Genomic DNA, 22,341 nt, shown 5'->3' with positions numbered 1-22,341 from the left:
CTCTTTGTCAAAAAAGGGAAAGAAGAAAAAGTGGAGCGAAGGATACACTAGCACGAAATGAGGCTTTCTCCTTGCTGTAATGAAGACAGAACTGCAAGGGCTTTCTCAGTATGTGATTGACTACAATTTACCATAGTTCATCAAATCTGACCGTTTTCCCCCCACATTTTGAAATAGAGCATCTTACGATCGAGGTGTCCTAGTAACACTGTTTTTTCTTTTTCAGCAGTAAGTAAAATAAGCTCTGAAAGCAGATGACCATTTGTATTCGATGAAATGGCATGATACACCGTCCATGCACCACGTGAAGGTCCCCGCGATCCCACTGCCCACTTTGGGAAACCGTTGTGTCGGCGCTGGGGCTTCCTGGTTCTCACTCCCCCGGGCCACTACCTGCTGCGCCTCGAGCGCGCATTTGCCGATCAAGGTTCCTTTCTGTCTGGCAGCACAGACTAGGTCAGCTCTCCATCAGAGGGCTCCTAACAACCCACTGCAGGAGACACTACTTAGCAACGTGCAGACCCCCTTTTCAGACCCGTCACGCGTCCCGGTAGGGACCGGCCGGACGTCTCCCGGCCGCAGCCTGGGCGTCTGCACTGCTCCCCCAAGAACGCGCCAAGAGCAACGAGGCCGCAACTCTGTGACGTCAAGACCCCGCTCACGAGTTAGGGGCGGCCCCTCTCCTCCCAGGGCGGGGCGGCGTGCTGACGCCACACGCCGGGGCGGGGCCGAGAGTTTGGTGCCCCGGAGTGGGGTGTCGGCGCCTCATTCGGGTGGAGCTGAGTCGGAGACAGGTAGGCTCGGGCTGCAGTCGGGCTCGGCCGGATTTGGGAGGCTCCGCGCCGGTCGGGCAGGAGGCGGGGGTCGCGGCAGGGGGCAAGGCCGCCACGGCCTCGTTGCGGCCGGTACCCCGGTGACAGGGAGTGAAGCTGGCTGGAGCGGGGCTGACGGGGGGAGGTGGGTGGGACGGGGCCTGACAGACGGGCGTGGCAGCCAATGGCGCGGCGGGCGTCTCCTGGCGGGCGGAGATTGGCGGGTGCGGGCGTGCGCAGAGGTCGCGCGGGGCGCGGAGCGGCGCTCCATTGGCTGTAGCAGGCAGGGGGTGGGCCGCACGGCGGATGTGAGGGAATGGGCGCCGCGGCGCGGGTGACCCCCAAGGTCGAGGAGGCGTCACGTGGGAGTCGCCCGGCAGTGTCCTCTCCACACCCGGACGGATGGAAGGGTGGCACGCCCTTGAAGAAACGGCTGCGAATTGTGGGCAGTCCTCCCTTTCCAGAGCGCGGAGACGCTGGTCGGCTTCTGTCCGGGCTGATCCTTTGCTCCTGGGGTGAACCCTTGAGGAACGGATTACCCCGCAGTACCCCCACTTCTTCAGTACCCCACCGTACTAATCCTCCCTGTGTTCCTTGGGGTGACTCCCTTGAGGAGCGGATTACCCCTCAGTATCCTCTGTGTTCAGTACCCGCTATATCCATCCTCCCTGCCCTTTCCTGGGGTGAACCCTTGAGTGGATTACCCCGCAGCATTTACCTTAGGTTAGTATCTCTACCGTACTCAGGACGCACCGTACCCATTCTCTCTGTGCTCCTCAGCGTGACGCCCCTGATGAGTGGATTACTTGGCCGCAGCATACCGTACTCAGTACCTATATACTCAGGATCCCTCCATACTCAGCACCCTCGGTACCCATCCTCTCTGTGAGCTCTTTGGGGTGACACCCTTGATGAGTAGAATACCCTGCGGTACCCTACCGTGCACGGTACGCCACCATACTCCTCTTTCTTCCAGGGGTTTGATAGCTCATGTTGAGATGAAGTGCATTTCCTCGAGGAACACACTAGTGTACCTTTTCCCTTTTTTACCTGATGTCGGTGTAAGTTGGGTACCGAGACCTAGTAGAAAACCGGTGGCGAGAGACGAGTAGATAAGAAACTGCTTTCTCTGCTTTTCGCCCAGAACAGATGACTCAGGCCTGAGGTGTGAACTCTGTCCTGGGGTTTCTCTGCGCCTTGTTCTGCAGTCCTGCGCCTTGAAGCAGGGACTAGAGGCCCACTTCCAGGTACACTGCTCTGAGCACCTTTAGGATGAATCACCTGGGATGAAGCCTTGTTTGCACTGTGTCAGGACGTGCAGCAGTCCAACCGCACAGATTTTTGTGCAAGACCTGCGCGGTATGAAAGTATATAATACTATTCTAGCTTTGCATATTAGCTGAGGACTAGCTCTTGAAAGTTGGAGAAATATCAGAGTATCCTGATTATATTTTTGAGAGCAGTTTCCAAGTTTTGAGTATTTTTTTTTTCCTTAACAGCTTTATTGAGATACAATTCATGTATCATACAATTCACTCTTTCAAGTATGCAGTTCAGTGGTTTGTAGTATATTTACAGTATGCAACCATCACCAAATTTCAGCACGCGAGATCCGGGATCCAGCCCCGCGCCCCCTGCAGTGGAAGCACAGAGTCTTAACCACTGGACTGCTGGGGAAGTCCCAAAATTCAGTTACTTTTAAAGACTAACTTTAATTTCAGAAATATGAATTTCTTTTGATTTCATTTAAATTTGAATGCAGTTTATTAAATGTGAAATATTTACCGTGTTTATTACCTGTATATCTTGCATATACATCTATGTGTTTCACCTCTGCTTTTAATCAGTCTTACTCCTCACTGCCCCATTTGACGGAAGTACTGTATCGTCTCCATTAAAATTTTAGGTCGTTTTATTTTGGGATAATTGTACAATTATTGAGAAATTTATTTTAGAATGGTATAATTTTGAGAAATTGTACATGCAAATCTATTATACGCAGTTATAACAGATGGTACAGAGAGGTCTCAGTGTCCCTTTACCCACTTTTCTCAAATGATAACATTTTACAAAAACTACAGTATTATATCACAACGAGGTATTGACATTGATAACAGTCAAAATGGAGAACATTTCTATCACCACAAGCATCCCTCCTGTTACCTTTTTATGGCCATACCCACTTCCATCCTGCTTCCAATTCCTTAGCTTCTGGCAACCACTAATCTGTTTTCCATTTCTGTAATTTTGGTGTGTCAGGAGTGTTACATAAGGAGATTCATACAGTAAGTAACCTTTTGGGGTTGGCTTTTTTAATTTAAGTGTAATTCTCTGAAAATGCATGCAGGGTGTTGTCTATGTCAGCATTTTGTTCCTTTTTATGCGTCCAGGCTATTGATGTACCACAGTTGGTTTAACTCTCCAACCATTGAAGGACGTCTGGATTGTTTCCGTTCTTCGGCTATTAAGCTGTTATAAACATTTATATACAGGTTTTTATGTACGCATAAGTTTTCCTTTCTCTGAGGTAAATGTCCAGGAGTGTAATCACTAGGTCATATGGTGGTTGCATGTTTAGTTTTTTTTTTTTTTTACAAATAGACAAACTGTTTTCCAGAGTGACTACCATTTTATATTCCCACCAGTAATGTATTTGTGACCCAGTTTCTCCATATTCTTGCCAGCGTTTGGTGATGTTACCATTTTCTAAAGTTTTAGCCATTCTAATAGATGTGTAGTGATTGTGGTTTTAATTTGCATTTCCCTGATGTCTAGTGATATTGAATGTCTTTTCATGTGTTTATTTGCCATGGGTATATCTTCTTCAGTGAAAAACTTCTTCATATCTTTTGCCCATTTTGTAATTGGATCATTTGCCTTTTTTAATGTTTCATTTTGAGAATTTCTTACACATTTTAGTCCTCTCCTGGATATGTGGTTTGCAGATATTTTCTCTAGTCTGTAGCTTGTCTTTTCATCATCTTAACAGTATCTTTTGCAGAGCAAAAGCTTTTAATTTTGATCAAGTCCTGTTTATGAATTTTGTCTTTTATGTGTTGTGCTTTTAGCGTCAAGTTAAGAACTCTTTGCCTGGCTCTAGTTCCTCTTACATACTTTTCTAAAAGTTTTATAGTTTTGTGTTGTACATTTAAATCTATAATCCATTTTGAGTTGATTTCTATATAAGGTGTGAAGTCTAGTTCGAGTGGTTTCTTTCTTTTCTTTTCCTTTCATTCTTTCTTTTTTTTTTTTTTCCCTCCCCATATGTATCCAACCAGCAGCATTTGTTGAAAAGACTGTTCTTTCTCCGTTGAATTGCTTTTGCTCTTTTGTCAAAAATCAGTTGGTTGTGCTTGTATGGGTCTGTTCTAGAGTTCTCTGTTCTGTTCCATTGGTCTTTTTGTCTATTTCACCATCAGTACCACAAGTCTTGATTATTGCAGCTACATAATAACTCTTGAAATTAAGTAGATTGGTTCTTCCCACTTCATTATCCTTTTTCAAAATTGCTTCGGCTGATCTAATTCCTTCGCCTTCCCATATAAATTTTAGCATAATCTTGCCTATATCTATAAAAATTCTTGCTGGGATTTAGATAGGAATTGTGTTAAAGTTGTTTATCAATTTGGAGATAACTTCTTTACTATGTTCAATCTTCCAATCCTTAAACAAGGTATGTCTATTTATTTAGGTTTTTTCTTTCTTCATCAGTGTTTTCTAGTTTCTAGCATACAAGTCCTGCACACGTTTTGTTAGACTTATACTATTTCCTTTAAAAAAATTTTTGTTTTCATGTGTCTGTTGATAGTTTGTAGAAATACAGTTTTTTTGTGTATATTTATCTTGTATCCTGTGACCCTGCTGAATTCACTTATTAGTTCTATAAGTGTTTTTGTAGATGCCTTGAGATTTTGTCATAGATAATCATGTCATCTGCAAATAGTAGTAGTTTTATGTTTTACTCTCTGATACATATGCTTTTTAGTTCCTTTTCTTGCCTTATTTCTCTGGCTGCAACTCTCAGTGCTACACTGAGTAGTAGGGATAAGAGTGGACATCCTTACATTGCTCCCAGTTTTAAAAAGATGCGTTCAGTCTTTCACCATTAAGTATGTGTTTGCTGTAGACTTTTGTGGATGCTTTATATTAAGTTAAAGTTCCCCTTTATTCCTACTTTTATGAGAGTTTTTATCATGGGTGTTGAATTTTATCAAGTGCTTATCTGCATCTATTGATATGAGCATGTGATTTTTCTTCTCTAGCCTGTCAGTATGGTAGATTACATTGTTTTTTGAATATTGAACTAGCTTACATCCCTGGAAAAAACCCCGTTAGGTCATGGTGTATAATTGCATTTATATATTGCTTAATTCTATTCGCTATATTTTGTCAAGGTTATTTATATGCATATGTATTCATGAGGAATATGAGTTTAAAGCTTTTTTTTTCCTTTTTCTTTTTTCTATCTTTGTTTGGATTTCATTTCAGGGACATACTAGCTTCATGAAATGAATTGGTAAGTTCTCCTCCTTGTATTTTCTGGAAGAGATTGTGTAGGTTTGGAGTTAATTAATCTTTAAACATTTGATAGGATTCTGTAGTGAAACCATCAGGGCCTGGAAATAACGTTTTCTTTTTTTTTCTTTCTGCACTGCGTGGCTTGCAGGATCTTAGTTTCCCAACCAGGGATCGAACCCGTGCCCCCTGCAGTGGAAGTGCAGAGTCCTAACCACTGGACTGCCAGGGAATTCCCTGGAAATTACTTTTCCAGGAGCTTTTAAATTACATGTGAAATTTCTTTAATAGTTATTTCAAATTGGGTGAGTTGTGGTAGTTTGTACTTTCGTTGAGTTTCTCTGTATCCTTGCTGACCTCGTGTCTAGCTTTTCCATCTCTTGTTGAAAGGGGGGTTGAAGTTTCCAACTGTAATTGTAGGTTTGTCTTTTTCTCCTTTCTCTTTTATTGGTTTGATTCACATATTTTGCAATTATGTTGTTTGGTGCGTACACATTTAGAATTGCTATATCCTGTTAGCGGATTAACCGTTTGTCATTAATATCTCTGTGTCTGGTAATTTTCTTTGCTCTGATGTCTACTTTATCTGATAATAATATAGTCCTTCTCCTTTCCTTTGATTAATGTTTTCATGGTATATAATTTTTCATCCTTTCACTTCCAACCTTCCTGTATTGTTACATTTGAAGTTTCTTCTATTATTGGATCCTGTTGTTTTATCCGTTCTGCCAATCTCTGTTTTCTAATTGGTGTATTTAGGTCATTTACATAACATATCAAGTAATTATTGATATGTTAGGACTTAAGTCTGCCATTTTATCCTTTATTTCCTTTTTCGTTTTTTGTTCTGCTTTCTTTATCTTGACTTCTTGTGGGTTACTTGAACATATTTTTAAATTCTGCTTTTATTTATATGTAGTGTTTTTGAGTATATCTGTTTGTGTAGCTTTTGTAATGGTTGTCTAGGCATTATATATACATAGTTTATCACAGTATACTGGTGTCATCATCTTATCAGTTTGAAGTATAGAAACCATATCTCTGTTTACATCACTTTATCCTACTCCACTTAAAATTGTCTTTTAACACATTTTTGACTGGAGACGTATTATGGCCACAGGCGTTAGTTTCTGCAAAAATCCCCCAGTCAGTAATGTGTTAAATATTTCCTTTACAGACATATCATTAGAACCACATCAGATGTGTTGAAATTTTTGCTTCATCAATCACACATCATTTAGAAGATTTCTAGAGGAAAAGGAAATTATATTTACCCATACATTGTCTTTCTGTTGTTCTTTCTTTTCTTCATGATGTTGCAAGATTCCTTTTATCATTTACTTTCTGTTTACAGGATTTCCTTAAGCCATTCATTTTGGGTAGGTCTTCTGGCAGCAGATTTTTTTAGTTTTTCTTCATCTAAGAAGATCTTTATTCCCCTTTTGTTCCTGAAGGATACTTTTTCTGGATATAAGATTCTGGATTAACAGTTATTTTCCTTCAACACTTGAAAAGTGTTATGCCACTTTCTCCTGGCCTCCATAGTTTCTGGTGAGAAATATGCTATTCAAGTTGTTTGTAGTTTTCAAAAGCTTGTGATGGGTCTTGGAGTGGATTTCTTTGGGTTTATTTTGTTTGGGGTTCTCTCAGCTTCTTGAATCTATGGGTTTATGTCTTTTTGCCAAATTTGGGAAGTTTTCAGCCATTATTTGTTTGAATACGTTTTCAGCCCCTTCCTCTTTCTGCTCCTCCTGAGGTTCTGATGACATTTTATATTCAGCATTAGGTCTTTTGTTATAGTCCCACGTGTTCCTGAGGTCCTGTTCTTTTTTTTTCCCCCAGTCTGTTTTCTCCGTTCAGATTGCGAAATTCCTTTCGTTCATGTTTGTCCATGTTCATGTTCACTGTTTCTTCTTTCTTCAGTTTAACCTATCCATCAAATTTTTTATTCTGGTTATTGTAATTTTCAGTTCTGAAATTTCCATTTGGTTCTTCTTTATATCTTCTTTTTCTTTACTGAGGCTTTCTACTTCCATTTGTTTCAAGTATGTTTCTAGTTGCTTGTGGAAGCATTTTGATGCTGGCTCTTTGAAAATCTTTGCCAGATAATTCTAACATCTGTGTCATCTTGGTGTTGGTGAGCTTCCTCTGACACTGCTGGGGGGGTAGGAGGTGCTGCCTGGTTATGAAGGTAGAGGCTCCTCACCTGGCCTCCTTGGTATCTGTGGGTAGGGACTCCTTGTTACTGCTGTGTGGGTGTAATTTCCCAATTACACCTTTGGGATTCCACCCTGCCTGGGAAGGGAGAGGTGCTGCCCTGTTACTGCTGGGCGAGAGTAGAATCCAGACTCCCTCCTAGATTGTTGGGGTGGGGAGGGTGGCTCATTGTCACCTGGTGGGGATGGAAGTCCCTGATCTCCTCTGACACTACCAGGTGGAGTGGGAGTGGGCCACAGTGTTTCTGTGGGGTTGGTTGCAGTAGAGTTGTTATTGTCTAAAAGTATTCTGTCCTGCTAGGCTGCCCCATTCCTGGTCCTTTGGCCAGAGGGCAGGCTTTTACTGCAGCTTTTTTTTGGTCTACATTAGTTGGTATTTCTGGGTTGCCAGCTTCTTCAGCATCTAGCCTGGAATATATGAGGCAAAAGGAAAACCGAGAACTCAGTGCTCAGTCTTTTGGGGCCCCGAGGCCCCTTCCCAGTCTGTCTCCTCTCCACCTTTCAGAGTCTTATGTTTTGTTTTGTGTTAAATGAAGCATCTCATGTTTTTAGCTGCATTTAGTGGAAAACAGAAGTCCTGTATGTGCTTTTTAAATTTTTAATAAATATTGACAAGTGTCCTTGCTTTCCATAAAAATTTAATAATTTCTACTTTAACCAACACCTTTAAAAAGTGCCTATTTACCTATACCATACACCACTGCATTCAGGGCACCTTTGGAAACACAGTGCCGGTCTGGGCAGGATGGATCACTCTTCAGACCCATGCACTGAAGCTTGTTTGGGGTTCCCACTTCAGAGGTGGAAGTCCCCCCCAGCAATCTGGTCAGCTACCCACTCCAAATTTACTTCTGTTTAGTTTTACCTCGGGAACTTCAGCTTTTTAAGACATACCATTAGTTGTGGGGTGGGGTTTTTTTTTTTCTTCTGGTAGATTATAGTTCTTTAGTCATAAAAATACCTAAAAAAAATAAATTTATTTATTTTTGGCTGTGTTGGCTCTTCATTGCTGTGCGCGGGCTTTCTCTAGTTGCAGTGAGCGAGGGTTACTCTTCGTTGCGATGCGCGGGCTTCTCATTGCAGTGGCTTCTCTTGTTGCGGAGCACGGGCTCTAGGTGCGCGGGCTTCAGGAGTTGTGGCACGCAGCTTCAGTAGTTGTGGCTCACAGGCTCTAGAGAGCAGGCTCAGTAGTTGTGGCGCATGGGCTTAGTTGCTACGCGGCATGTGGGATCTTCCCAGACGAGGGCTCGAACCCGTGTCCCCTGCATTGGCAGGCAGATTCTTAACCACTGCGCCACCAGGGAAGTCCCATAAAAGTACTTTTAAAGTGTGCAAAGTTCTTTCATGTTTGTATCATAATTACAAAAAACATTGAGGGAACAGAAGTGATTGCATCCTTCACTTTATGGCAAAGGAAACGAACACAGATCAAGTGATACATTTAAGGCTCACACAGCAAGGAAGAGTCACTCTGCCTGTTTGCCCTGAAGGCTCAACCACTGTTTCTGTGTAATAACGGCAAAGTACCTTTGTAGTTTAAGAGTACTCTGCACTACCTCTCAATCCCTCAGTTTATGTTTGATGAGGCATCACAAGTGAAAGACGTTGCATTCTCTTGAGATTCTCAACCAGTAAAAGAAAACTGGTACTTGTGCTCTCCCTGTACATAATGTCTGTATCACTGCTAAAACTAGAATAATGGATTAACAGCGATAGGTATGTAGCAAGCATTGTTTTCTTGATTCATCATGAAAATCTTAATGAGTCCAAAACCAAAAGAAAACAAAAAACAAAAAGTCTCTCAAGGTAAGTTTTTTTAAAATGGTTCTTAGGCAACACACAATGGTAACAATCATTTAATGATGCATGTGCTCTTCCCTAAAAGACTCATGTCCTGAGAAATGCCCAGGCTGTTTTTGCCTCTTTAATTACTCCTCTGCTAGCCAGCATGAGGGTGGTAGACGTCAGGAGTCAGTTTATCTCCTCATCCTGTGAATGGGGAGGTGGCCTTGGGTAAGGTGTGTGCTGCCTGACTGGGGAATGTCCAGGCACAGATAAACTGTTTTATTTTCCTAAGGGCAGAGCACTGAACCCTTAAAAACAAATTTTGCTTTGGTTTTTGGGGTTTTTTTAATGTTATTTTTCTCAAATGTATAGATTTATACTTGCATCTTGAAATTAATGGGTTACAGATAGTGTCACTTTGTGTACTTTATTGATAGGGATAGGCTCGTTTATGTTTCTTCTTAGACTTTTTTAAAAACAACTTTATTGAGGGGCTTCCCTGGTGGTCCAGTGGTTGGGACTCCATGCTTCCACTGCAAAGGGGCACGGGTTCGATCCCTGGTTGGGGAACTAGGATCCCGCATGCCGTGTGGTGTGGCAAAAAAAATAAAGTTTAGGTTTGGGCAAATCTGTTCACAAACATTTAAAAACAAAAAACTTTATTGAGGTATAATTCATATACCATACAATTCACCCATTTAAATTGTACAATTTAACATTTTACAGTATATCGTAAGGTTGTGAAACCATCAGCATTATCTATCAATAGTTTTAGAACATTTTCATTCCCCGCCCCCCCCAAACAAAAAATAAAACCCGTACCCGTTAGTTGTTATGTCTTATCCTTGCTACCCCCAGTCTTGGGCTTTCTGTCTGTATCAATTTGCCTCTTTTGAACATCTTCACATAAATGAAGTCATACAACATGTGTTTTTTGTGTGTGAATGACTGTTTTCACTTAAAAGTTTCAAAGTTCATCTGTGTTGCAAGAGATATCAACATTTCATTCCTTTACATTGCCTAATACTATTACATGGTATGGCTATACCACACTCTGTATACCCATTGATCAGTTGATGGACATTTGAGTTGTTTCCACTTTTGGGCTCGTATAATGCTGCAGTGAACATCCGTGTGGACGTATGTTTTTGTTTTTCTTGGTTGTATACCTAGGAGTGGAGTTGCTGAGTCATATGGTAATTCTATGTTTAACTTTTTGAGGAACTGCCAAACTGTTTTCCAAAGTGACTGCACCAGCTTACATTCCCACCAGAATTGTATGAGGGTTCTAAATTCTTCACGTTCTCTCCAACACTTGCTTGTGTTGATTGTATCTAATCTAGTGGGCATGAAGTGGTATCTTGTTGTGGTTTTGATTTGCATTTTTTTCCCTAATGACTAATGATGTTGAGTATCTTTTAATGTGCTTATTGGTCATTTGTGTGTCTTCTTTGGAAAAATGTCTGTTCGTATCCTTTGGCAATTTTTAAAAAATTAATCAATTTATTTATTTGGCTGCGTCGGGTCCTAGTTGTGGCACGAGGGCTCCTGGTTGTGCTGCATGCGGGGTCTTCCCTGTGGCATGCAGGATCTTTAGTTGTGGCACGCAAACTCTTAGTTGCGTCATGTGGGGTCTAGTTCCCTGACCAGGGATCGAACCTGGGCCCCCCTGCATTGGGAGCGTGGAGTCTTAACCACTGCGCCACCAGGGAAGTCACTTTTGGCAGTTTTTTGATTGGGTTATTTTTATTTTCATTATTGAGTTGTAAGAGTTCTTATCAGCTCTATGATTTGCAAATATTCCTTTTACTCTTAGACTGTCTTCTCTTTGTTGATGTTGTCCTTTGAAGCACGAAAGTTTTTATTTTCTTGAAGTCCAGTTTGTCTATTTTTTTTGTTGTTTGTCCTTCTGGTGTCCTAAGACACGTTGTTTGTCTCAAGGCTATGAAGATTTATTCCATTTTAACTTGGAAGTTATAAAACTTCTAAGAGTCTTACAGTTTTAGCTCTTACATTTAGGTCTTTGATCCATTTTCAGTTAATTTTGTATATGGTGTGAGACAGGGGTCCAAACTTCATTTTTTCACATGTGGATCTCCAGTTGCCCCAGCACTGTCTGTTGAAAAGACTATTCTTTCCCCATTGAGAATTTTTGGCCCCCTTGTCAAGTAGAAATATTGTTCTAAACCACAAGTCAGAACACTTGGACTTCTTGGACAACCCGAAGCTTTCATGAAAGTGTTTGAACAATCCAGTGTTTCTACCAAAAATGGTGCACTATTCGTAATGTTGACTCTGGAATTGGAAGGATGGAATCTGACCCTACCAAAATCTGAAATGTATATATACCTGCTGTCTGCTCTGTGGGTCCATAAGATCGTGGATAGAGAACAGCTGTTCCTGGTCTTCCCAGGGTGGAGGCCGGGGATGTTGAGCCATCTGCTGAAGGGCAGGTTTTCCGATGAGTCATCTTAAGGGAAGTTTGAAAATTGCTAGTAACAGTGCTCGGCAGCACTGAGCTATTTGTCAGATTCCGTGACTGTAGATAGCTAGGTAACGTGGTTTGTTTATAGTATCATATTGGAAGGACTGCATTGGGAAGAACACATGAAACGAGCAGTTTTGTGCTTGTCAGTGTGGTGCCTGTTAATTGGGTATCGCAGCAACTGAATAATGACAGTTAATGGTGGTGATGATACTAATGGAGGTGATGATACTGCTGTGTTCTAGGAGAAAACCCCAGCTCAGGGGCCATCGAGTGTTTCAAGCTGCCTAGATAATAATGACATTGGAGGAAAAAAATGAGTGTTTTCCTTTGGATCTGAATTTTTAAAAAAATTAACGTGGAAAGCAGCAGTAGTAGTATTTTTGCCATCAGTGTCTTTCTTTGTCTGCCTGTGAGAGAAAATGGGAGTATAGTTGGAGGTAGGAAGAACTACTGAAGTTACTTAAGGTTAAAAAGAAAAGGAGTTAAGATTGCATTCTATAGCAAAATATAGGCTTGTTCATCTTTAAATTTTAAGGAGGAAGTTTTTGTTTGTTGTTCAGTTTGTTTTTAAAGTACCTGTTCTCCTTTTCCCTTTTGCTGACCTGTCTTTTCTGAGCAGGAGAACAGGCCAGAGACTCTGTCAGTGTCCTTTATGCGTATTCTGATCATATTTGGCTTAAGAGGAAGGGTTCGTATAAACTGTGTAGAGGATAGTTTATGTAACATTTATTTCTGGGTAATTCTCAGCATGTCTCAGAGCTTGGATTTCCTTCAGGCAGGAGTGGAGGTGGGGTGTAATTCCAACTTGACAGCCCCGGCACTTGCTTTAAGGCAGATTTAAGGGCAACCATGTGTTAGGCCAGCAGGCACTGTATCTCAGGGCAGAGGGCTGTGGTGAGCCTCGTCCCTGCCCTGGGGCTCCCTTTCCCTCCCACAGCCTCTTTCGCTTTGACTGGAAGGTGCCGGGATCTTTACGGGGAGAGGAACTGCACAGTGTCCTTATCCCTTCCTGACTGGGTCCCTTCCCGGAGGCATCTGGATTCTGACTCGTGCTTGGAAGTGGTTCAAGACCCGTCTGGGGACAGTCTAAACTCTTTCATGATCTGGTGGGTGCATCAGCTGCTTTTGTAAAATGGCTGGCGTATATAGAGTTACATACTAGATTTAGTAAAATTACAATCCTCAAACTCAAGGTCTATTCAACCTTGGGGGAAAGTTAAACTCAGAAAGGTGACCTGTAAAACAGAAGAGCTAGTGCCTGCCTTCTAGGGAGTTGGTGGGGTTCGTGAAGAATCCTAACATGTCAAGTTGATGACCACAGAGCGCCCCAAGGTAGGTAGACACTTGTGTAGTCACTGCTGCCCGTGCTTCCTCCCACAGAGCCCGCTCCCAGTCCCAGGAAACGGGGCTCAGGACCCCTGGCTGTCCAGCCAGTCCACCTCTCCTGCCAGACAAGACGATTCTTGCTCTTCCCCTGTGTTCTGCTCGCCTTTCCACCTCTCTGTCTTTCCTCCTCCTGATTCTTATATTTAGAATGCCTGCCGTTCTGCCTCTCCAGAGCAAAATCCTCCCTGTGTTCCGCCCCTTCCCCAAGCTTTCTCAGCCGCCGGAAAGGAACACCTGGAGGAGCGGCTTCTCCCATGGAGTTGTGTTGGCATTTTCTGTGCCTCTCAAGCGCTCAGTGCTGTCGCTGTAATTTTTAATTTAAAAATTTTTTTTTCTGCTGCTCAAAGATAAATTATTTGAGGGTGAGCAAAACATTTTTCCAATGTCTCCGTGTTCTCCAGAATACCGTGAGTCCAGCGGGTACTCGGTAGTCTCCGAATAGATTAGAAAGTATCTTTCTCATTTTACAATTATATTAATCTAATCATTCATTAATCTTTGTTGCCTTTGCCTATAATTGTTTTATACAACGTATAAACTTACAGGGCGTCACATATTTATCATGATATATCGTATCCCTCAAACTAGATTGAAACTTGCAGGGGAAGACCATACCTCTACAGCTGTGTTCTCTCCTCCCCATGTGGAGCACAGGCCCTGTACATAGGAGGTTGGTCAGTCTGACTACCTCATGCTGTGTCGTGCTCTCTGAAGCAGGGCACGCGGCCACAAATGCATTTACAGGGTCTTTCTCCTCCAGCCACAGTCTGCGAGGTTTTCCCCCAGTAGCCTTGGCTGCTACAATGCTCTTTCTAACTTTTCTTTCTTTTTTTGGTGCAGACGGTCGTGAGAGACTTCAGGACAAGAATGTTTCACTTAAGGACTTGTGCTGCTAAGTTGAGGCCGTTGACGGCTTCCCAGACTGTGAAGACATTTTCACAAAACAGACCAGCAGCAGCTAGGACGTTTGGGCAGGTCCGGTGCTATACTGCCCCCGTTGCTGCGGAGCCCTTCCTCAGCGGGACTAGTTCGAACTATGTGGAGGAAATGTACTATGCTTGGTTGGAAAACCCCAAAAGTGTACACAAGGTAAGGCTCAGAGGAGCAGGTGTCTTCGTGTGTTTGGAGTCTTGGCCGATGGTGGCTGGCCATCCAGGTAAGTGCATGTGTTCTGAGGACCGTCAAGAAGGAAGGCAGGCAGGTGGCTGGAAGCCCCACCGACCCGAGTTCTCTGCGTCAGCCCAGCTCGGCCGTCACACCAGGCCCAACTGGAACCGCCTTCTCTGGAGGGGCATGTCCCTCTCTCCGTGTGCGGCGCGCTCAAGGCCTTGCTCCCTGGAACAGCCAACGTGTTAACCCGGCAAGGATGTAGAGGGCACTTGCACCACTCCCAGGCTCTCACCAAGGCTGCTGCAGGATGGTGATGCTGCAGAAAGGAAGCCCACGGAAGGAGAGGCCCCGCAGGAAGCTCCTCTGTCCCGCTGTCCTCGGAACACCTGAAAACCATTTCATGTGATTTCTGTATAAATGACATTTTAGATCAGTATGTTCACGTTTTTCTCTTGTATTTGAAAGTAAATTCTGTGAAGACTTCCTTCTACTTTCTCTGTGTTAACCAGTGAGGCTCTTCCTTAGAGCCTCTCTCTTCACACGTTTACTTGATACAGAGCGTGCCTAGTGGGAGAACTTATTCACAGCATTTTGGCCAGTGATATTTATGGGTTTTGATGACTGTTTCTTGGTTTTCAGGTCAGGCAGCTGGCCCAGCAGAAGCTGGAGGGTAGATCCCCAAGTTGCTCAGACTCCTTGTGCCCCATTGTGGGGTGTGTGAAGGAGACAGTATGTGTGAGGTGCTCAGGGTCTGCGCAGAGAAAGTGCCCACCGGAGGCTGGCTGTTGTCACTGTTGATCTGGCTCTTTCCTTGTGAATTTTGGGGACTAGCTATCTAAAGGCAGCCTGCTTCCATTGGGCCCTTGAGTGTAAGCTTTACCCTTTTACCCTGAAGCACTAGTGACATTTAGATTGGGTACGTTTGACTGCGGGAGCCACCAGTCCCGTTTCATCAGGAATGCCACCTCTTGGTCTGAACCTCCTTGCCCAGCAACGTTTCCATGGCAACCTGGAAGCTGCATTGCTCCATGAGCAAGATGAGACCTGGTTTCCTATGGGAGGAGATCTGCGGTATGTTTCCCAAGACTGTAGACAAATGCACTGCCCGGAAGGAAGTGCCTCTGCCTGTGATGTCAGATATTAGCGGTTTCTGAAGACAGTTACTCCAAGGTTATCTCTCAAATAAACTTAGCCCAGAGGTTTCAGAATCAGACTTTCATCTTGTGTCCAGGCTGTCCCTTGCCTTCCTTTTCTCAGACGTAACCTCTTTATGGAACCAACCAAGTCTTCTTAAGTTATATTTGGTTTTAGGGAGAATAGCACATGAGTGAGCTATTGCGAGTTAACAGGGATCTAGGTTGGGGAGCGTCCGTGTGTGAATGCCTGGTGTCACGGGAATGGGTTGCAGTGGTGAAGCACACTGTGGCTCTGTGGTGCAGAGCTCTGCAAAGTGAGGCTGAAAGCATCACAGTGGCTGCTACCATTATTAGTATTTGTATTAACATCGTTATCGTTATTGCTTTAAAAAAATTGTTTAGGGCTTCCCTGGTGGCGCAGTGGTTGAGAGTCCACCTGCCGATGCAGGGGACGCGGGTTCGTGCCCCAGTCTGGGAGGATCCCACATGCCACAGAGCGGCTGGGCCCGTGAGCCATGGCCGCGGGGCCTGTGCTCCACAACGGGAGAGGCAACAGCAGTGAGAGGCCCGTGTACCACAAAAAAACAACAACAACAACAAAAATTGTTTAAAAGACTTATTCTGTAGAGCAGTTTTAGGTTTATAGCAAAATTGAGGGGAAGGTACAGAGATTTGCCATGTACCCCCTGCCCCCACATGCAGTCTCCCCGCCATCAACATCCCCCACCAGAGTTACAACATTTGTTATAATTGATGAACCTACACTGACGTGTCATCATCACCCAAAGCCCACAGTCTACATTAGGGTTCACTCTTGGTGGTGTGCGTTCTGTGGTTTTGGACAAATACATAATGCCATGTATCACCATTATAGTATCATAGAGAGTATTTTCACTGCCCTAAAAATGCTCTGTGCTCCACCTATTCTTGAAAAGGATTTTTATCGCATGGTGTCGAGGAAGGTAACACTTGGGGGTTCTCAGGCTGCGTGGGAGGGTCACCGTGTCCATCTGTCCCAGGGATGAGGACAGCACAGTGAGAGGACTACTGACAGGCACAGATAGATGCAGCCTGCTGAGGAAGAATGCAGAGTGAGGATTGGGTCCTTGGGCTCCGCAGGTCAGAGCAAGCACCTCTTTAGCACCTCTTTGAGAGATTCTGCGGGGGATATGGGTAAAGGATCTCAAAAAAGGACTTTTCAGTTTAATAAGAGAATACATGCAGGTTGACATCTTTGGGCCAGATTTTATGTGCTGGTTTCTGTTGTCAGTATTCTCCAGGGGACACAGTGTCTCCTTGAGGGAGAGGGACGGGATGGTGTAAATCAGTGGACATTTACAATGGCAGTGTCCCTCTGCGGCCATCCCAGCAAAGTGGACTTGATCGCCTCTCCAAGTTGAATTAGGCCCAATACCTGTTGTATGCTCATTTTTTGAGGGACAGGATCCAGAGCTTTCATCAGATTTTCAAAGGCATTTGTGACCCACGGAAGGCCTTGGAAATCGTTGGTTTTATTAAGAATGCTTTGTTTGTGCTCTGTGTTAGAAAAAATAGTTTAGGGAGAGATAAAGAAAATTAGGTTTTAAGATTTAGATTGATCATCTTTCTGATCTCTCATTTCTGCATCAGATAAGGGATGTCACATTCCTTGTCCTGAGAGCTGGTTCTTTCATCATTCTCTTCCCTCCCTTTGCAGAGGGCTTATGAGGAACTGCTAGGACTGAATCTTTTTGTGTCCAGCAGAAACAGCACAGATTTAGCATCTTCCCCCCTCCCTGCCCTTCTATGCTCTGCTTTCCTATTATTTTTTAAACTTTTTATGACGTTTTCAAACATACAATAGGAGTGTCAATTACAAATTGACACTTAGCATCTACCTCTACAAGGATCAGATTATGAGCTCTGCAGCTGCTGACCTTCAACACCCCCTGAAAGGAGTTCAGGGGGTGGAGATCAGGAATGAAGCACTCTGTGCTCTGGGGAAAGCTGGGAGAACAGGTCTTCAGATAGATATCTTCAGGAGAAGATTTTATGAGCCCAATTCTGTCATCTCCCTGTATCTAGAGAAGCACTAAAATCCTTCATGGTGCTGTCTGCTCCTCGTGACTAGCAGAAACCTTCTGCAAAAAATGTGTGCTCGATTGCATGGACTCCCCCTTCACGAAAATCACAAATATACTGACCTTCCCCACCACCTCTTTAGAGCAGTTTCTCAGAGCTCTCTGAAATGCTGTCTCCCGGGCTATAGTCCTCATTTTGCCGCAAATAAAACTTAACTCACAACTCTCACGTTGTGCTTTTTTTTTCTTCCCCCAGTTGACAGGAGTGTGAAATGAACCTCCGTGAGGAGACCCATCACGCAACTTCAGTAGCTCTCTGCAGTTTGCCAGTCTTTAAAAATCTATTCCTTCCCCACTTACTTTTCTGTCATAAATGCATCTGAGTGGCTCTATCAAGGGAATGGTTTCTTCACCACACCTAACAAAATTAACAAGATACTTCTCTAATACTATAATCTCATTCTCAATCTATATTCAGCTCTTTGTGATTATCTTAAAGCTGCCCTTTCACGTTTGACTTTATAATTTACTTCATAATTTTGTCGTATCCCTATCTTTAAAGAAAAATTTTAGGGCTTCCCTGGTGACGCAGTGGTTGAGAGTCCACCTGCCGATGCAGGGGACACGGGTTCGTGCCCCGGTCCGGGAAGATCCCACATGCCGCAGAGCGGCTGGGCCCGTGAGCCACGGCCGCTGAGCCTGCGCATCCGGAGCCTGTGCTCCACAATGGGAGAGGCCACAACAGTGAGAGGCCTGCGTACCGAAAAAAAAAAAAGAAAGAAAGCTTTTATTTCTAAATGTTTAATGGTGAATGTTATGTTTGTGGTAAAGTAATCAAGCAGTTCAGGGGTGCAAGCCCCCGAGCGCTCCCCGTGCCTCTGCGCCCAGTTACCTGGGTCTGCCTTTGCACCCCGTTTCGCCGTCCCTCTGCTCTTCGTCCCTTGGCGTGGTCCTCTCCTAGACAGCCATCTCTTCCCCATCATTTTCTCCAGTTCGGCCTCTGCGCTCCAGTCGTAAACACCTTGTCAAGTGTAGCTCGCCCCTTGCCCCCCTAGGACCCGTCAGCCAGGGCCTGTTCTGTCAGCGTGCAAAGCCCTCCCTCATTAAGGTCTTGGCCATGTTGGGGACAAGTCAGATGGTGGCATCTTATTTTTGTTTATGTCTTAAAAGCAGTCAAAGCCAGATTGCCCTTGTTAGTGTTTCACACAGACAGGTAATTGAGAGTTGCTGAGCCCTCACCGAGCCCATCCTGTGCAGCAGAGGCAGGTGCCTGCCCTCACCTCCACCCCCACCACAGTCACAGCGTGGTGTCAGCCCTGCGGGGAGATCCCGGGGTCGGGCCCCGTGCCCTCTCCACCCTGTGGTGCCCTTTGTGCCCCTGCTCACTGAGCCACCACGGCCGTCCTTGGTGCATCGGAGCTCACTTCCCCTGCCTGGGCCTTCTGAGTGACCCCTGCCCACTTCCTAAAAGCCTGTCTTCCTCATCTTGCTGACTGTGTCCATTTCCTCTCCTGCCTTCTGCGGCCCAGCTCCCACGTGTAGTAACAGCTCTCTGGTCCAGTGTGGTCACCACAAGAGCTCTGTGTGGCGCTCGACATGCAGATCCTAGACTCTCGGTCCCACCTCTCTGAGCTCGGCCATGCCACCCTTCTGGGCCAGGCACTTCTGCTTCTTCCTTCCATGCTCGTGAAACACAATGCTGTTATTTTCTGTAATTGAACCAGACAAGCAGAGCAGAAACAGACACACATCGTCCCCAGTATGGGGTGACACCGTTCCTTTTCATTCTGCAGCTTTGAAACTGCCTTGGCTGCACTTTAAAAACTCAGCGGCTGTTCGCCCTAGTTCTTTGCTGGCCTTGGGGAAAAGCACACACGTGGTATACTTCAGGGGCTTTCAGTGATCGAGGCTGTTAAACCTCACTTTGAAGTTCCCCCTCCATGCTCAGCTTCCTAAATCAGGATGAATCTCAACCCTGGTGACTTTTTGTGTTAAATCGACTAAACCAACAAAGAACATCTTCCCTAACTTCAGTATAGTATTTTACTCTTAAAGAATTTGTGTTTATACCGTCAGGGACATAAAATTAACACCTTTGGAAAGTGTAAGGGTCCTGAAGCAGTGCCTTCACCTTATGTGTGTAGCGGTTCACAGCTCGCGACAGTTTTATTGGAGGACTGCGTCGACTGGCTGCCAGGAGGTGCGAGTGTGCAGGGCCCGCTAGCTCGTGGGCCCGTGGGGACTTCAGTAAGCCGAGCACAGTTAGAATACAGAGTAAACCTCACCAGCTTCTGCAGGGAAGCGCCAGTTGTTCTGAGTTTTGAAGGGTAAGGAAGGGGCCTGGCCAGGGACAGGGTGGCTGTACCCAGAAGAGGCACGTGTGAAGGCAGAGGGCTACAGGGGCATGGGAAGGGTCGGGGGGCACTCAGCGAGCACTCACAGAAGCTCCTGGGAGGCTCGGCACCAGGAACCCAAGGCAGCAAAGTGAAGACCAGCAGTTTGAGCTGCGACATACGTGGAGAGGCCCCGAGATCAAGCCGAGGGGTGTTGGCTTAGTTTGTGAAACACTGTGGGAGTGTGGACCCCTGAGCAGTTGGCAGAAAGTGAGGGTGTCAGACGCTGATGGAGAGCTAACTAAGCCTGCAGTGGCCGGAGGGCGGGCTGGGAGTAAAGGCGTGCTGCATCTTTGGGAGCGTGATTTTTTAATGCCTATCCTTTTATACTGTATTTTAAGCAAGAATCGTGGGTTTTTAAATGTCAGTGATAACTGGAGAGAGAGATCCAGAGCGACCTCAAGGGGAAGGTGGACACCAAGAGCAAGAAAGGAGCGAATCAACCTCGGGGCCGGGGCAGCTCCTTTTTTTTTTGGTCGCACCAGGTTTTAGTTGTGGCAGGTGGACTCTTTAGTTGTGGCATGTGAACTCTTAGCTGTGGCATGCATGTGGGATCTAGTTCCCTGACCAGGGATTGAACCCCGGCCCCCTGCGATGGGATCGCAGAGTCTTATCCACTGCGCCACCAGGGAAGTCCCTGGGGCAGCTCTTGAGAAGGGCGCAGCGAGCTCTGCCTCAGCCGCCTGCCTGGCACCTCCTCTCTGGGGAAGGGAAGAAGGAGCGCGTTGTCAGCCGGAGGCGTTCTTTGGGGCCTTTCCCAGAAAGGGGCTGTGGTGGTGATCACATCGTCAGTCCAGAGCCTCTAGGCCACTCACTCCCCGACTCCGCCTGTGCCAGGCCCCCGCGAGGGGTCTGAAGGTCTGCTGGGCTCTGGGCTCTGCCGTCCATGGGCAGTTTCTGAGTTTAGGGCCTTCTCTCTTAAGTGGTCCCGACTCGCAGAGCCAGAATTCTCTCTCAGCCTGAGGCTTGGCTCCGCTGGGCTAGGTCCTCCAGGTGGGGCCATCCACTAGGCGCGTGGGGACCAGATGCCCACTGTGGTCCCGCACAGCCGCCCTTGAGAGTTGCAATTCTGAGTTGACAGAATGCACTGTTGGGTGCGGACCGCCAGGCAGAGGGCAAGGGCTCTCACTTCCTGAGCAATGCCAGAAAAACTGCGCATGAGAGCCGTCACAGGCGTCCTGCGTATAATATTCTCCTGCAGTAAAAGTCTGGTTTCTACGAGCGTTTGTGTAATAAACCAGCCCAAAACTTGGCAACTCGAAACACCACCAATGAAGTCTTTCTCATGGTTCCCAGCTTCCGTGCAGCTGAGGTTTGGCCAGGCTGCAGCCCCGCAAAGGACCCCCTCACATCTGGTGCTTGGTGCTTGCTATCCACCAGGCCCTGCCATCAGCCAGGGGACCAGAGAGACTCCCTCACAAGTCCTTAGTGTAGCTCCAAGAGGAGAAGAGAGGAGAGAGGAGGAGAGGCTGCAGGCCTTGGATGCCCCACCCAGAACTCACACTGCCACTCCCACCCATGGCCTTGGTCTAAGCAAGTCTCAGGCCAGCCCCCAAGGGCTCACCCCCAGTGGAGGAGCCACATGGCCACTGCAGGGGGCCTTTTGTGGACCTGGGAGGACGTGTGGCCCCTGGGCAGCCTACCACAGTCCTTTCTATAATGATCTGATGGGGCTACTTCCTTTAGGGCAGAAACCCAGGGAGTATCATTCCTCTATCAGCAGATTCCTTAGAGCAGAGCTGAGGCAGCTTTTCTTTGCTAAACTTGTGTGTTTATTGACATTTTACCTGCACGCCCATACAGAGAGAAGATAGTAGAACTTGTCTGGAGATGTTCTCTCGCCTGTGCTACACTGTGCTTTAAAAATAACAGCATAGCTCTAATCGAGCACAGTTCATTTGGCTTCTGTGGCTGAGGCATCCCCGAGCAGAATGCCCAAGTTTAACTGCTCCCAGTGTAAATAGATCTGTGGTGACAGGTCAGGCAGGCCCTGATCCTGGTGCCTCCTAGACGTGGTGGTGGGCAGTGAGCTGGGTCGGGACATGGCCCCGCCCGTCCTCAGCTGGGGACAGTTTGAGCAAGGCCCTGCCTTGGTGGTTGGAGGGGTCTGCAGCCCAGCACTATGCATGTCTTTCGAGACTGCCTAGCCCTGAAGCAGGAACCTTTTGTGCAGGTCTGTGGCAGTCCACCGCGGGTCTTCTCGCCCCCTCACCCCGGGCATCGTCTCGTCAGGACGTTTGGACAGTCCCACACGGTGTTTTCAGGAAAGGCATGGAGCCCAGCAGTTGGCACAGACAGGGCACAGCAGGAGGGTTGTAGACACTGCCCCATGCAGGCTTTTCATACACAGCACAGACATGAATCGCTCAGCTCCACACCATAGCTGGGCTGGTGTGCACAGAAAGCTAGGCACTTAGAAAATAATTGCAGAATTTGCCAG

The 22,341-nt window shown here is 45.8% G+C and overlaps 1 protein-coding gene across 5 annotated transcripts in view; it reads left to right on the top strand.

Moving 5' to 3' along the window:
• The first annotated feature begins 677 nt into the window (after positions 1–677).
• Positions 678–22,341, top strand: part of OGDH (oxoglutarate dehydrogenase) — a 76,932-nt gene continuing 55,268 nt past the window's right edge. For 3 of the 5 annotated variants that reach the window (XM_067745773.1, XM_067745769.1, XM_067745772.1), the window contains exons 1-2: positions 678–794; positions 14,043–14,291. In XM_067745773.1, the coding sequence (XP_067601874.1) occupies positions 14,070–14,291 (222 nt within the window). In that variant the 5' untranslated portion in view covers positions 678–794; positions 14,043–14,069. Of the gene's footprint in view, positions 795–1,956; positions 2,060–14,042; positions 14,292–22,341 lie in introns of all 5 variants that reach the window. The other 2 variants (XM_067745770.1, XM_067745771.1) reach the window with 2 other exon arrangements.

This window comes from Pseudorca crassidens, chromosome 8 (assembly GCF_039906515.1).
Source record: "Pseudorca crassidens isolate mPseCra1 chromosome 8, mPseCra1.hap1, whole genome shotgun sequence".
In the NCBI taxonomy this organism is placed as follows: Eukaryota; Metazoa; Chordata; class Mammalia; order Artiodactyla; family Delphinidae; genus Pseudorca; species Pseudorca crassidens.
Note: the sequence above shows the minus strand (reverse complement) of the source record. Positions and strands in the feature narration are given on the sequence as shown.